At 47.5% G+C, this 15,124-nt stretch overlaps 1 protein-coding gene across 1 annotated transcript in view; it reads right to left on the reverse strand.

The window, feature by feature from the left end:
* MRGPRX2 (MAS related GPR family member X2) overlaps window positions 1-15,124 on the reverse strand; it is a 30,831-nt gene that overhangs the window by 2,422 nt on the left and 13,285 nt on the right. The window contains exons 3-4 of the mRNA XM_049098969.1: window positions 4,944-5,158; window positions 3,739-3,866 (exon numbers count right to left, since the gene is read on the reverse strand). Of these exons, the coding sequence (XP_048954926.1) occupies window positions 3,739-3,866; window positions 4,944-5,158 (343 nt within the window). The remainder of the gene's footprint in view (window positions 1-3,738; window positions 3,867-4,943; window positions 5,159-15,124) is intronic.

A 15,124-nucleotide genomic window follows, 5' to 3' on the forward strand; every position in this document is an offset into this window, starting at 1 on the left:
ACTGAGCCACCCGGGCGCCCCCATTCTCAAGGCATTTATGATGATAATGAGAGATCATTCTGAAGTGACACCAGATCCATGCAGAGGGTCAAATGAACTTCCTGAGGAGTACCATGAGAAATTGATCCAAATACACAGAGAAAATCCCAGAAAATCCCAACTTTGAGGAGGGCATAAGAAGAGAGAGATTTTGGGATACCTAGGTAGCTCAGTCGATTAAGTGTCTGCCTTTGGCTCAGGCTGTGATCTTAGGGTTCTCGGTTGGAACCCCGAATAGGGCTCTCTGCTCAGCAGGGAGTCTGTTTCTCTCGACTCCTCTCTCTCTCTCTTTCTCTCTCTCTCAAATAAATAAATAAAATCTTAAAAAGAGAGAAATGGATTTTGTCCATTTCTCCATCAAATCTCATTTCCATCTTCTTACCCTCCTCTGCATCCTCACAGTCCTCATCCAGGGGCTCCCTCTCTCTCTGGCTCAGTGTTGCTTTCAGCCAAAGGAAGACACAGACCAGAGCTGGAGGGCAGGAGGAGGGTGGCTGGGGGTTTGTGGCTTTCTAGCTTTTTCTCTCTGCCAGGCTGTGAGTTAGCAGTGGAGGTGTTACTCTGCCTAAGGGCTTCACCCCGGTCTAATGGCCTTTGCTACAGCCACAGCTCCAACTACACCTACAGCCACAGCCCTCCCGAGTTCTGGTAACTTCTTCCCCTTCACCCTTCAGGCTGTGTCCCTGGGGTCTTCAGTCAGTACCCTCTACAGATTCCCCTTAGCTCTGCCCATACCTGTGTAACCAGTCCTTTCATTACTCTCCTCAATTATCCCATTAGACTGTGCCCTATAGATTCTGCTTGGACAATGTTATATACAAGGATACAAAGGGGAAAAAAACCACCTTTGGATAGCAAGCAAATTTGTGGATCCTGATATTATTAAAACAATTTAGCTTTGGAATGTCTTGTCAAGATGCCATCTTGCTCTCTAAATTAGAATTAGCAACATACATCTCTCCATAGTTGCGGATTGAAGTTTGGAGAGAAAGAGAGAGTATGCGGAGATAGGAAAGAAGCCAAGAGAGCCTGGTGGACCCTGTTTGGCTCTTCCACAGCCCAAGTTCCCAGCATCCAAAGGCTCCCATGAGGGAGCTTCGTGCCTCTTGATTTGCGGTGGGGTGGCCCTGGCTTCCTGCATGCTCTACCTTAAGATGAATTCACAAGTGTGTGGACTAAGAGGAAGGAATCAAAACTGCCTTTGAAAGAAACTCTTACCTGAGCACCATTCTTCTTGCTGGAGGTAGAGGATAGAGAAGGAAAAGCTTTCCTGAGAACTGAGGAACAGCAGAGGATGCTTCTCTACCCTCTGGAAGGCAAGGGGTCTGCAGCAGCAAGCGTGTAATCTGGTGACCGCCCGAGGCTTATCAAGATGCTGGCCAACCCCTGTGATTTCCTGTCCCCAAAATGCACTGGCACATGAGATCCTGGAGACGTGACAGACAAGAAACTTCACGAGATGTTTCTCATTTGCTGTGACTCCAGCCCCTTATCTCGGCCTCCTACGGTCTACCCCAGCCGGCCCCTGTCCTTGTGAGGAACGGCTGTCCTGGAGCCTTTTGCTGCCCTCTGTGTCTAGGCAGTAAACCAGCCACCAAGCAGCATGAGCTTCCTCCCATAGCTTCAGAATTGTTTGCTTGGCATTCAAGGCCCTGCATGGCCTGGCTCACTTGATCTTTTTAAATTTAATCACGGAAGCACTGTATGCACATTCATTTTATTTCAAATGACGCTGGGGTGTAGAAAGTGAAATGTGAAGTCTTTCCCAATCTCATTCCCCATTAGCAACCAGTGTTTCTAGTTTCCCTTCTTAGTTCTTGTACACGCTAATACCATAGCTTTGTATAATAAAACTACACCTCTGCTCTTGGCTTGTCAATAACAGCAGCAGGGAATATCGAGTGCCCTCACAAAAGATAAAAGTCAAGCTTGATCAAGCAATTTCTTGGTGGTTTATTTCTCACTAATGAGGAATACACTAAAGGTTTAGTCTTTGGAGGTCCCAACTTTTCTTGGGGGCACTTCTCTTAGATTTCTGACCTTTGCCTTGTCTTAAAACTCCATCTTCTAGAAGCCATAATAGGAAATATGAATCTCCTTCTGAGAGCAGAGGGCATTCCATTAAAGGAAGTAACTTTATCAGCTCTGTGCTTCGGGAAAGTCTCTCAGGCTGCCAAGAGGAGAATATATAGGCTATAAATGAAAATATAAATCTCCGCTCATACTTCTACAATAGAAACAACTGCACAAACACTTCGGTGTATGCACACAAAATATACAACTGTTTCTGCTTTGTAATGTGTAGTATATTTCCAATTTAATAATTATTAATTATGGAATCTCTTTGATCTCGGGTCCTCATCTGTAAAATGAGATGCCTTCCAGCTGTGATGAATCTACAGCTAAGAAATCCCTGGGGCCTGTGGAGGCCTCTCTCCTCATGTGCCCTCCTCCACCCCCCTTGGATCTGTTCTGTGCCAAGGAGAATGGAGACCTCAAACAGGGCTCTCTCCCAAGGCCAAATCTGATCCCAAAGTGACTCTCATCTATTAGGTCCTTAATGGTTCCCAGAGGCTCCCCTCTTCATCTCTGAGTGTTACACTCATCAGTCTAGGCATCCTCCACACCCCAAAATTTTGTGTTATGAACTCTTTTCAGTAGAGTTGAGCATGCAGGGCAATGTCATTTAGAAAGTCCCTGTAAAGAACGGTTTTGTTGTCTATTGTGTCTGTGTGTGTGGTGTGTGTGGAAGAGTGTGAGTACGTATGTGTAGCTGATTTCACTATGTGAACTTGCAGTTATATTTTGGGAGGGTGTGGCTCATCCCTGTATCAGAGCCTCTTCTCATTCCATCCCACGCAGGTAGCACCAGAGCTGAAAGCCAAGCACATGCAATGAAACCAAGGTGGGGGGTGTTGTGGGGAGGGATGGTGGGGCGGGGGCACATCTTGATGGTATCATCTGAACTCTGAGTCCCACTATGCCTGGAGCCAGGTTGTCTTGCCACCTCTCAGTAGTTGGAACCAATAATGTCTATTTTTGCTAAAAATAATTTAATTTGGTCCTGTTTTTTGCTCACACAGCCACAAATATGCCCATATTAAAGCATTGATCACATAGTACTTTCAGCATCTGAGGACATATTTCTCTCCTATTGCACTGTGAGTGCCTTGAGAATAATGAACATGTGTTCGAGTCGCAGTGCCGGGGACAGTATCTGACTCAACACTCAGCAAAAAAAAAAAATTTAAGTGTATGCATTTGGATCTGCAAGGATGAGTGAATTCGAGACTGAACAAATGACTCGGAGAAGTGAGGATTGCAGTCACTCGAGGCGGAGAATTTTAAAGCCCAACTTTGGGGCTTTAAACACTCACCCATAGAAGAACAAAACAAGACGCAGATAAAAAAAAAATATTTGACAGGGTACAGTCCGCTTTAAAGCGTACACAACATTTAAGAAGCCCAGTTCCTGTGGGAAACAGAACTCATCTGTGGTTGACTTAGATTCACTTCTCTGTGAGGGTCCCATTTGGGAAGCGGCGTTCTGAAGGAATGGGGAGCAGGCCACTGTGACACAGAATCACAGGGGAGTCCAGGAACGTGGGAGCAGAATAAGCTGGAGTTGGGAGTGGGGACAGGACAGTCACCCGGTTACAGGATCCTTTTTATAAAACCCCCACTGAGGGTGGGCCTCACCAATCTCTTGCCTCGTCTCCACCAGGGCTGGAGGACTGTGACTGCAGCGTCAGAAGGATGGCGGCCTTATGGTGGCTCAGGGGTGGGGTGCCTGCTGGAGGAAACGGGTCAAAGTCAACCTGAACTGGCTGGATGGAGGACAGAACAGCCCCAAGACTTCAGAGAGGGAAGAGAAGCCATCCGGGGAGAGCAGAGGAGCCAGGAAGGAGGGGCTCCCCGGTGAGGGGGTGAGGGCGCAGTGCTTCTCTCCTCCACGTCTGGGTGTTCACAGTCCTTGCATAGGGAATCACCCGGCTTCTTAGGCCCTTGATGACACCAAATAAGGCAGCAACTTCCACAGGGCTCTCTAGCGAGAGGACCGGAAGTTCATTTTAGAGTCAGGAGCTCCAGGAAGGACTTCCTGCCTGCGGGCAGCTCTGAGCTCACTTTCTACTGGAGCAGAGGAGACACGGAAAGCAAAAGCTCTTGAATTCTTTTCTTTCCATTCCTGCGCCTCATGAGGTCAAACTGCTCTTGCTCAGACAAGGGCTAGTTCTTCAGAAGGTCAGAGGATCATGGAGATAGGAGTCCCGGGGCTTCTAGCAGCTGTGTGGTCAGGGAAGCCCGCAGCCATTTTCGTCTGACTGAGGAAAGCCAAACCTCTTTCTCTGTCTGGTTCTTCGTTCCTTCAGATCTGCTGTCAGGAAACAGGAAATATGGGCCTGGGGAAGTTTCTAGAACTAAAAAAGTTGGGACGGCCAATGCTCTCGTTTTCCTAGTTGATATTTCTTTTTCCTCTAAGGATGGCTACGTGCACTCACCAAGAGTCTATTGCGTGTCTACTTTGTGCCCAGCACGGTTGTAGGCCCTGGGAGTAAGAAGGCCTGGAACGTCAGGAAACTCAGATGGAGGGATAGGAGTGCGACATTCCACGTGGCGCCACTAGGTGGTAGTCAGTGATTACTGTGGGGATCCTGTAACCCTTGGCTGGCCAGCAGGAGGCCCCGGCCCTGAAGCTGGGGAAGAGGTCCAACCTAAAATTGGAAGAGGGAAGGGGAGCCATGTTATTTCTGGATGGTTATTCACGGGGAGGGAGGCAGTGAGGGTCTATGAGACCAAGCTCTGGAATGGTCATTCCTGGTCTTAAATCCCAGTTCCAACAGGATTACTAACGACCTGAACCTTACTAACGGTTAAATTGCTTCATCTCACTAACCCTCAGTTACCTCAGTGAAATGGTGATTGATGTCTGCCCACAGAGTTGTTGTGAGGTGCTTACTCAAAGACACGAGTGAGGGCTTGGCATGTGGGAGGAGCTCTAAGACTGTCAAGAAATGCTCATCGTGGTCATCAGGATCCTCACGCTCCTTCCCCGGAATCCCACAAGGCCTCTGAAGCTTGGTCTTGACCTCCCAGTTCCCCAGACCCTCAGGGTCTGAAGCTACTCAGCACACATCAGCCAAGGCGAGCTCTGGGGGACTGGCCCAGGCCCTTCCACCTGCCTTTGTGTGACTGAGGGTGAACCCCATTTCCACTCCTGTCGCTGGCATCTCTATGAGAGTAGATACCTCATGTAAGCAGGGGCTGTGAACTAATAAAGCCCTATAAAAATGTAAAGGATCATTATGGCTACAATAACTCTCTTAACTCTCACAGGAACGTTTGTTGGGGAGCAAAACAGGGCAAGACTCTCTGCTCTTTAGCTTGCAGCAGACGCCAGCTCCTCTCTGTGTCTTTCTGGCTTCAGGGAACCCCAGTGACCTCCATGTCACCCTCTTCTTCCTGGCTGTCACCTGGTGGGGCCTGCTGGTCTAGTTTTCTCCAGCTTCGGCTGCTGGTGTTTGGCCAGGGCAGGGTGGGGAGAGGTAGTGGCATTTTGCCAGGGGGGAACAGGGAGAGGCAGTGGGCCTTGCTGCCAGGGAGTGGGGAGGGTATGTGTAAACACCCGGGTTGGGTTGGGTTGGGCAGCCAAGGAGGACAGAGGTCCAGGCCCAGACCTGGCTTTGGTTTAAACCTGCAGCTCCCTGAGGGCTGGGTTGGTCCCAGGCCTTGTTACAGTTGCTGGATGGAGAAGAACCTTGGGGCCTGGGAGTTGACGGATCTCTGTTTTATTTTATTTTTTAAAAGATTTTATTTATTCATTCACGGGAGACACAGAGAGAGGCAGAGACGCAGGCAGAGGGAGAAGCAGGTTCCCTGTAGGGAGACTAATGCGGGACTCGATCCCAGGACTCCGGGATCACGACCTAAGTTGAAGGCAGACGCTCAACCACTGAGCCACCCAGGCATCCCCAGATCTCTTTTTAAACCAGCTCCTTGTATGAGGCCAAACTTCAGAAAACCAGCGCTGGGGAGCTGGGCACATGCCCGATTTCCAGATAGCTGCACAGTTGGGAGCTACTCTTTAGGAGAACGGAAGGAAGGGGCGAGAGCGGACTATGCTGCAGGATAGAAGGATCGCACCGTCTCACATGCCTTTCAAATACTAAACTGCCCCAGCCTCTGTGCCTCTGCGTACAGGCCGCATGGTCTGTGCTCTTCCCCTCCTCTGCCTCCCGGAAGTCTCCTTAGCCTTTTGGCCCAGTCAGGTTCCCCTGTTGGAATAGATCCCAGTTCACAGGGGCAATTTCCCGGGGCTGAACCCACAACCCCTGTGGTCTGCCTTATAGGTTTGACACAGCACAGGCTGCTCTATAGGGACACTTATGAGCATGTTCTCCAGGTTGGAAACCCTCTGAGAGCAGGGACCCTGTTAGTCATTCATTGGTTCATTCATTCATTTGATCATAACCATGGAGCACCCATTGCCTGGCAGGCCCTGTTTTGGGTGTCAGAATTTGCCCAGGGAGCCTGCCCTGAAATCCAGGTCCTGATTCCTGGCCCAGTGCCCTTTCCAACAGACCCTCTGCTTCCCGCCCACCTCACCTGAAGCCCAGGTTGTACTTTAGGAAGGAGTACTCAGGGCCCCTCTTCCTCTTAGAGCCCTGACAGGTGATCCCCTGTGGCATTTGTGGGCAGGTACGGGTGACTGGGAGGCACCTCCCTGTGACTTCCCTCTTCTTCCCAAAGAGTATCAATCAGGTAACAATAGAAACATGCCCTTCCCTTCACCGCCTCTGCAGCCTCACATGGTAGCCCCAGGTAGCAGGCCCAGGCTCCGTGGGTCACATCTGGTCGCCACTCCTGGCCACGTGACCTCAGGCAAGTCTTCCAACCTCTCTCAACCTTGATTTCCTCACATCTAAAAAGGAGATAGTAAGAACACCTTCTCCCTGAGGTGTTGTGAGAATTCCCTGAGCTCCTGCACCTTCAGTAAATGGGATTCTTGTCCTTCCTACCCCACTCCTCCTACTCCTGAGGCCTGAGGGCTGAAGTCAACTCCCAATCATGGCGAGTTAGCCTCCAATTTAGCAGACTCAGAGCTAGGAAGCCCAGTCTTCCTCTTCTAGCAAGCAGCCCCAGATAGCATAAGAAGAAAAATGAAATAATAATGACAATTATAATAATAGCAATGTCTATCTTTTTTATGATTCCTACGCTGTGCCAGGTCCTGTTATACATACCCTACATTTATTAACTCATATAATCCTCACTACCACCATATGAAGTGAGTGCCATTACCACCCTTTTTTCCAGATAATGAAACTGGGACACAAAGAGGTTGAGGAATTGCCCAGGATCGCACAGTAGTAGCTGTCAGAAAGCAAGAGGTATTCTATTCTGTGCACCTGTTGTACAGCTGGGTTACCACAGTATTGGCTAAATTTAAAAGGTGAGCCTAGGATATGTGAAGTGGGGCATAAAAGATTTCCAACACACCTAGGAACCTTTCCAAGGATGCCCAGATGCCCTGCGAACCAGGCCTCTGCTGGCTCATCCTCCTACTGGGCCCATCACATACAGTCATGTTTTGTGAGGTGTGGTTTTGTTTTGTTTTGTTTGAGAGAGAGAGAGAGCATGTGCCAGGCAGGGAGGGGCAGAAGGAGAGGTAGAAAGAGAAAAAAAATTTTTTAAAGATTTTTTTACTTATTTATTTAGAGAGAGAGAGGGAGATGGTGGGGGCAGGGGCAGAGAGACTCTCAAGCAGGCTCCACGTGCAGCACAGAGCCCAACACAGGGCTTGATCCCAGGACCCTGAGATCACAGCCTAGGTGGAAGTCAAGAGCCCGACGCTTAACTGATTGACTGAACCACCCAGGTGCTCATGTTTTGTGTTTTTTTTTTTTTAATATTTTTGAGAGTTAAAAAATGTTTATCTGTGGGACTTCAAGATATTACCTGGGGACGGGAGGAGGGGAGACGCATGGGGACCCTGTCTTCCTTCCCTGGGTTTAGGCCTTTGTTGGAGAGAACCTGTACTTATGTCTCTGTGGACTACAACCAGAGATGGCTTATCTTCAGAAATATGGAACGTAAATTAACATCCTTGAGCATAAGTCCACCTTTGGCAATGACCCAGAGATTCCCCAATCAACTGGGTAAGAGTAAGATGTCAATTCAGTTTGAGGAAGGCTGGCAAGGGTTCACCATAATGAAGGAACAGACGGGTACTGGTTGGTCACCGATCACTGCTGAGTGGATGAGCTGTGGACAAGAACCAGCCCCGGGCCACAGTATAGGCATGGGGGCGAGGCCTGTTTTGAATTCTGGTTCTGTAGATTTCTAGCCAAATGACAGTAACCCTGAGCCCGTCTCCTCCGTCTGTGAGGACGACAGTGCTCTTGGGGACAGGAAAGGCGCTCTGTAAATGGGTATGCGGGTTGTGAAGGCAGAATGGGGGGGGATTAGGGCCGCTGCTAGAGACCCCTGCCACTCAGACTGCGGGTGCCGTCCTGAGACAGGGACTCGTGTGCATTTGGGAGGGGGAGTGTCTGGACACGTCACTTCAACAAGGAGGAGGGCCAGAAGCTGGGACCTGGAGGAGAGAGCCAGGGCACCCCAGAGAGGAGAAGTAGCACAAGATGATGAAAAATATTTTTGATAGCATTCCCCGCTGCGACACAGGGCAGACATGGGCAGCTTGCTTATTGGCCAGGGATGGGGCGGACAAAGTTCCCAACGTTTTTCTAGTAAAAGGTGTTCTGGCTGTAATATAGGCAGATAGGGATACTGATTTATCATTAGTAGGCATTTTGATCATTTTTTTCAAAACTACCTGTTCATTTTTTACACCGTGATTCCCCCCACCCCTTATCTGTGGGGACACGTTCCAAGATCCCCAGTGGATGCCTGAAGCTGTAGATGGTACTGAACCCTATACATGCTGTGTTTTTTCCAACACATCCACCGTTACGATGAAGTTCAGTTACAGATTGGGCCTGGTAAGAGTCACAACTACAGTAATACAGTGGAACAATCATGCCACCGCAGAGTGATAAACGTTACGTGAGTGTGGTCTCTCTCTCAAAATATTTTATTGGACCAGACCCCCCACCCCTCTTCTTGTGATGATGCGAGATGATAAAATGCCTATGTGATGGGAGGAAGCGAGGTGAACAATGGGGGCATCGTGAGGTACCGTTAGGCTGCTACTGACCTGATGTCACGTGGCGGGGGGTCTGCTTCTGGGCCTCGACTGAGCCCTGGGTAACTATAACTATGCAAACCCAGACTGTGGATAAAGGGGGGTTACTGTGGTCTCGTGCTCTTTACTCACTTTTTATTCTTTTATTTCTCCAAACACATTAAATATAATTGTCTTATGTTTTGTATCCCAGTATCTGACGTCTGTGAGGGCCTGACTCTAAGGTTGGCTGTTCCTGCTGCCTCCCATTCATGGCACTCTGTTGCCTTGTATGCATTGAACTTTCAATTGTGAGCCCCTATTTTTAAAAAATCTTATGAGAATTCTATATGGCCTGGTTTTGAGGTGCATTCCTGCAGGGAGGATTTTGTGATTGTTTCAGTGGGGCATCAGGACATGCTGATAACAGGCCAGGGCCCGCTTTATTCTATTTTATTTTATTTTATTTTATTTTATTTTATTTTTTGCTTTAGATTTAAATGATCATTTGGGGGGTTTTACGACCATGCTACCAGTGTCATTTCAGACTCTCACATCATGCAAGGGTCATCCAGTAGCTCTAAAATCTCAATGACTTTTTTTCCCCCAACTACTCCAAATCAAGGCTGACAGACACTTCTCTGTTTTTGTTTTTATTTATACTGATCACCTTTTTTTTTTTTTCTCAACGTATAGACTTTCCTGAGTTCTGCTTTATGAGGAGGGTTCTCTAGTTTGACCCCTGCCCCCTGTACGGGTACAAGAACTAGTGCCAAGCGTCACCCTCCTCTTCTCCCTCTGTCTGTGTCTCTGCCTCTCTCTGTGTCTCTCATGAATAAATTTTGAAAATCTTAAAGAAAAAAAATTATTTTTCCCCAAAATTTTGATATGTTTCCTAGATAGAGAGTTTCAGAGTTCCAGCCTCACCTGGAAACTTTTCAGACATGCAGAATTTGGGGCTCCATCCAGATCCACAGAATCAGAATCTGCATGTTCGGCAGACCCCGGGTGACTTACAGGGGTTGAGAAGCATGGCTTTCTTTTATCATACTGCCTAAAACAGGAGTAGAATAGTCACTCCGTTAGAAACATTTTTTTTTAAATCGGGATATAATTGACATATAACATTATAATAGTTTTAAGTGTACAACATAATGATTCAATATTTGTTTTTTTAAATTTTTATTTATTTATGATAGTCACACACACACACAGAGAGAGAGAGGCAGAGACATAGGCAGAGGGAGAAGCAGGCTCCATGCACCGGGAGCCCGATGTGGGATTCGATCCCGGGTCTCCAGGATCGCGCCCTGGGCCAAAGGCAGGCGCCAAACCGCTGCGCCACCCAGGGATCCCATGATTCAATATTTGTATATATTTTTAAGTGATCGCCACAGTAAAGCTAGTTAGCATCCGTCACCATAGATAGTTTCAAATTTGTGTGTGTGTGATGAGGAATTTTAAGATCTTCTGTCTTAGCAACTTTCAAGTATGCACTACAGGATGACTAAGTGTAGTCACCAAGCTGAACAGGACTAGGATGGACACTTTGCTCAGATGTTCTAGGATAGTGACAAAACCAAACCTATTCCTTTCTCCTCCATATGTTTCTCCGGTGGCTCAAATGGAGAGAAAGACTAGGATTTGTGGTGACATCTCTGTCAGCCGCTGCTGCCTTCCTCAGCCCCACAGAGACCCTGAAATGGCAGACTAAGCCCTGGGCAGATCCAAGCTGGGCATGACTGCCCAGAGGATGGATCCAGAGGTCTGTGCTGTCCTGCTTGCAGGCCCAAGGCCTTGCATTAACTTCATTATGTATTCAGTATCCTTGACTCTTTCAATAAGGTGGCCACTTACTGAGTCCTCATACCGAACCAGGTGCTGGGCTCAGTGTTTGGTATGCATCATCTCATTTAATCCCCACAACATCCCTTTGCAGATAATGAGACAGGTAAGGCTCAGGAATACCTGTGCAGGGATGAGACGATGAGCTTCACTCAGTCCATTGTCTGAGATCACAGGATTGATAAATCTGATAGAGTTTGGATTAGAACCCTGGTGTTTGACACCACAAACCATTCTCTTTCTGCTCCTTTTTGGGCAGTACCCAAACAAAGTGCCTGGCACAAAGTAAGCCCTCATAAATGTCTTAAATATGAATGGATCTTGCCATATAAAGACTGCTGCTTGTTGAATGCCTACTATGTGTGAACGCTTTCCATACATCAGTTCAAATCCTTATAACAATCCAGAGAGGTATTGATAATTATCTGTTTGAAAGGTAAGAAAATAAAGTTCAGAGAGGTGAAGTAAATTTCCCAAAGTCATGCAGCTAATGAGTTATTGGACTGGGATTTGAACGTAAGCCTTTCTTTCTGATGCTTAGAGCCACGTGTTTTTGTTTGCATCATCCCATCCCTCTAACATGGGAAATCTAGTCTTGGGAAGGGGTGTCTCAGGGATGACACGTAACTAGTGGTGTCGGAGAGGGGAATATCTGTTCCTGTGACTCCAGAGGGCAGTCTCTTGAGCAGTGAGAATTACATGGACGTAGATGGTGGCCAGAGATAGGGAACATTTAGCAAGTGTCTGACAAAGTGAAGGAGTGTGTGCCCCATCACTGGGGGTGTTAGATGACTGTCTTTCCAGAAGGCCCAAAAATCATTCTCTTGGTCAGCTCTAGAAATCCTAGAGAGGATGACTCAGAGCCATCCGTTCTGAAAGAATAGTACAGAAGAATATAGTCCTGGTTATTCTAGTTTCGAGAAGATATTTGGAAAAGGTTTGATTGATGAGGAAATCATGGGGAGAATGACTCAAGGTCAGCTTCTTTCCTCTTTTGCTGGCCTTACCGAGCAGCCTTTCATAGGGGCCATGTTTCTTCTTCACACACAGAAGTAGAAAATGTGACAACAGGTTTTGATTTTGGGATTCAGGTGGGAAAAAACTTCATTCTCAAATAAATGGAACCTATTATGATTTACAATTGAATCTCAAAGGACTGGTCCCCTAAAGTGCTCTCTTTCGACCAGATAATCTGAGCTTAGTGCTATGAATGCTCTGAACTGTCTTTTGGAGACAGGCACTGAGTCAGTTTTCTTGACGTCCTCTGGCGTGGGACTTCCAACTACCTCCTTCATCTCTGTGAAAACCTTCTATATTGTGAATAATACAGTAACTATTTACATTTGTAAAGGGCTGCAACCGACAAAGTACATCTGTGTTCATGCCACTTGAGCCTCTGAAGATTCATAGATTCATCCCCATGCTACAGACCAGGACCACGAGACTCTGAAGATAGAGAAGTTAAGAAGCTTGACCAAAGGCACATGTTTTCTAAGGAGGTGAATCTAGATTTCTTGATTTTAAATTCAGTTACAGCTACTGTTTTTCTTGAGGAAGGTCATTTAACTTCTTGCATCAGTGCAGATGCTAAAAATAAATAAATATTAGATAAGGAGAAGAGTTTAGTTTTCGTAACCTTGAAAACAAAAATGCTTCAATGGATATCTTAGGTTATACCTGTTCCCTGATGTCCTCCATCACTTGTCTCCAGTATCACAGCAGAAAATCCTTTGGGGGCTCCATTGTGGTCATGACAATGGTCATGCTTCTTTTCACAAAGGTAGGCAGTTTCATTGTGGCAGACAGCATGGGTTCAATTCCTGCCCCTTCTTCAGCTACATGGCCTTGGATGACTTAGCTAACCTCTCTGATCCTCAGGTGCACACAGCTAACCTCATGGGGATATCATGGTGATTAAATGAAATAAAGTCCTGGAGAGCTTAGCCCAGTGTTCAGCACGTAATAGGGGCTCATTAAATATAGGCTGAACTTAGGTGTGTAAAGCAAGGACTGCAGGTCAAACCCTAGCAATGCCAAGATTCATTCTTGCAGTGCTCATTCAAGCAGCATTGACTGAATACATGCTCCATGCCAGGTGCTTTGGGATGCATTGCTCATTGGTTCTTCCCAGCAACCCTCTGAGGCAGGTATTATTACCCCATTTTACACATGAGGAAACTGAGGCTCACTCGCTAGGCACTGTATCAGAGCTAGGATTTTAACTCAGCTTTGTCTGACTCTTTTGCAATGCTCTACTATGCAATAGAAGGTCACCAGTACGCACAGGTTGGATAAAGTACATCATTGATTAGGAGTGGTGACAGAGGTCCCCTTCACGACCCCAACTGGGGTGTCCAGGGACTGGACTTCCAGAGCTGTGGTTGTGTTACACTTGCTGTGCAACTTTGAGCCAGTCACATCACCCCTCTGGGCCTCACTAGCTTCATCAGCAAACCAAGAAAGTTGGACAGATTATCTGAAAGATCTTTTCCAGCTCTGGACTGCTGCAATGCTCCTCCAATTTCAAAAAAAAGATGCCAGTGCGTGATCCTGGAATGGAAGAAGCATAACAGTGGCCCTTGACATCTCAAATCTGTTTTGCCTTTTGAACCCGTGTGTTTCTGCACAGATTCAGAATCTGCCAGAAGAAAACTCTCTAATTAACCTACAGGGACTAACCTAGCTAGTAATTACCCCTATTATTTTTAATTGTATTTTATAAGGTGCCTTTCATCCAAGATCTCAAAGGGCTTCTCAAACATTCATTAGTGGAGCCCCACCCCCTCCCATGTGGATATGAAAGGCAGGGACTGATTTTAATGTCAGAAAGAAGAGGTGAGGGGCGCCTGGGTGGCTCAATTGGTTGTGTATGACTTCAGCTCAGGTCATGATCCCAGGGGCCTGGGATCCGGCCTTAATGGGGCTCCCTGCTCAGCGGGGAGTCTGCTTCTCCCTCTGGCCCTCCCCCTGCTTGTGCTCCCTCCCTCTCTCTCTCTCTCTCTCTCTCCCAAATAGATAAATGAAATCTTTAAAAAAAAAAAAGAAAAAGAAGGAAGGAAGGAAGGAAGGAAGGAAGGAAGGAAGGAAGGAAGGAAGGAAGGAAAAGAAAGAAGAGATGGGGGCAGAGAGAAAGGGACTGAGATCCTGGGAGCAATTTCACCTCTGAGTTCAAAGGAGAGAAGAGACACATGCAAAAGAAATGTTCACTTTCAGACGGAATTCAAGGGCTATTCAGTGAAGAGCAGATGGATCAGGGAATGTTCCTCCTTCTTAAAAGATCACCTTCTGTCTGTGAGTGCCTAAGAGAGGGCCATTCAATTTGGCTTGGTTCAATTTGATCTGCTTCATTTCACTTTAGACTTTTTCATCAGGTGTCCTTTAGGCTGATCCCCAGCACACAGGCCTGTGCTCAGTGATGGAAGAAGCAAGGTCTCAGACTGTACCCATTGCAGGTTTGGGCACACTGGTGCAAGCAAGGGGTCCAGGAACCTCCCAGGAGAGTCCTGATTGGCTGCCTTAAATGAATGGCTGAAGCCAAAGCTAAGATGCCCCAGCATGTGGCCAGCTGCTGCCCCAACACCTCCCTGGCAGTTGGAGGAGAGGGGATGAGTCTGGGTCCATATGCTAAGTCCAGGGACCTGACTGATGAATGACATAGAAGGACTGTTTTGAGCAGTTTCCCACGAGGGCCACTCCTCTCCTTCCCTCCGCAGTCCCCTGCACCATAACCAAGCCACTGTGGTACTTGTCCCAAGTTCCTTTCATCCCCATTCCAATGAATAGATAGAAGAGATCACTGCGGATGACAAGAAGCTTCACTGTCCCAGGGTTGGGTGAGGGGCCTACAGTCTTTCCTTCTGGTCTGTGAGATCCTGGAGGGCAGAACCCTGCCTGCCTGTTCACCAGTTTCCTCAGCACATGTTCTGGGCACAGAGAAGTGGATGCTCAGCACATATTTGGTGACCAACACAGCAGATCATGAAGCTGCCACCCTGTTTCTAGCCTTGCAGGATGGTCAACAGAGGCTAGAGAAGGATGCTTTCCTTCCTCAGCTTGCGG

This window comes from Canis lupus, chromosome 21 (assembly GCF_003254725.2).
Source record: "Canis lupus dingo isolate Sandy chromosome 21, ASM325472v2, whole genome shotgun sequence".
NCBI classification, from domain to species: Eukaryota; Metazoa; Chordata; class Mammalia; order Carnivora; family Canidae; genus Canis; species Canis lupus.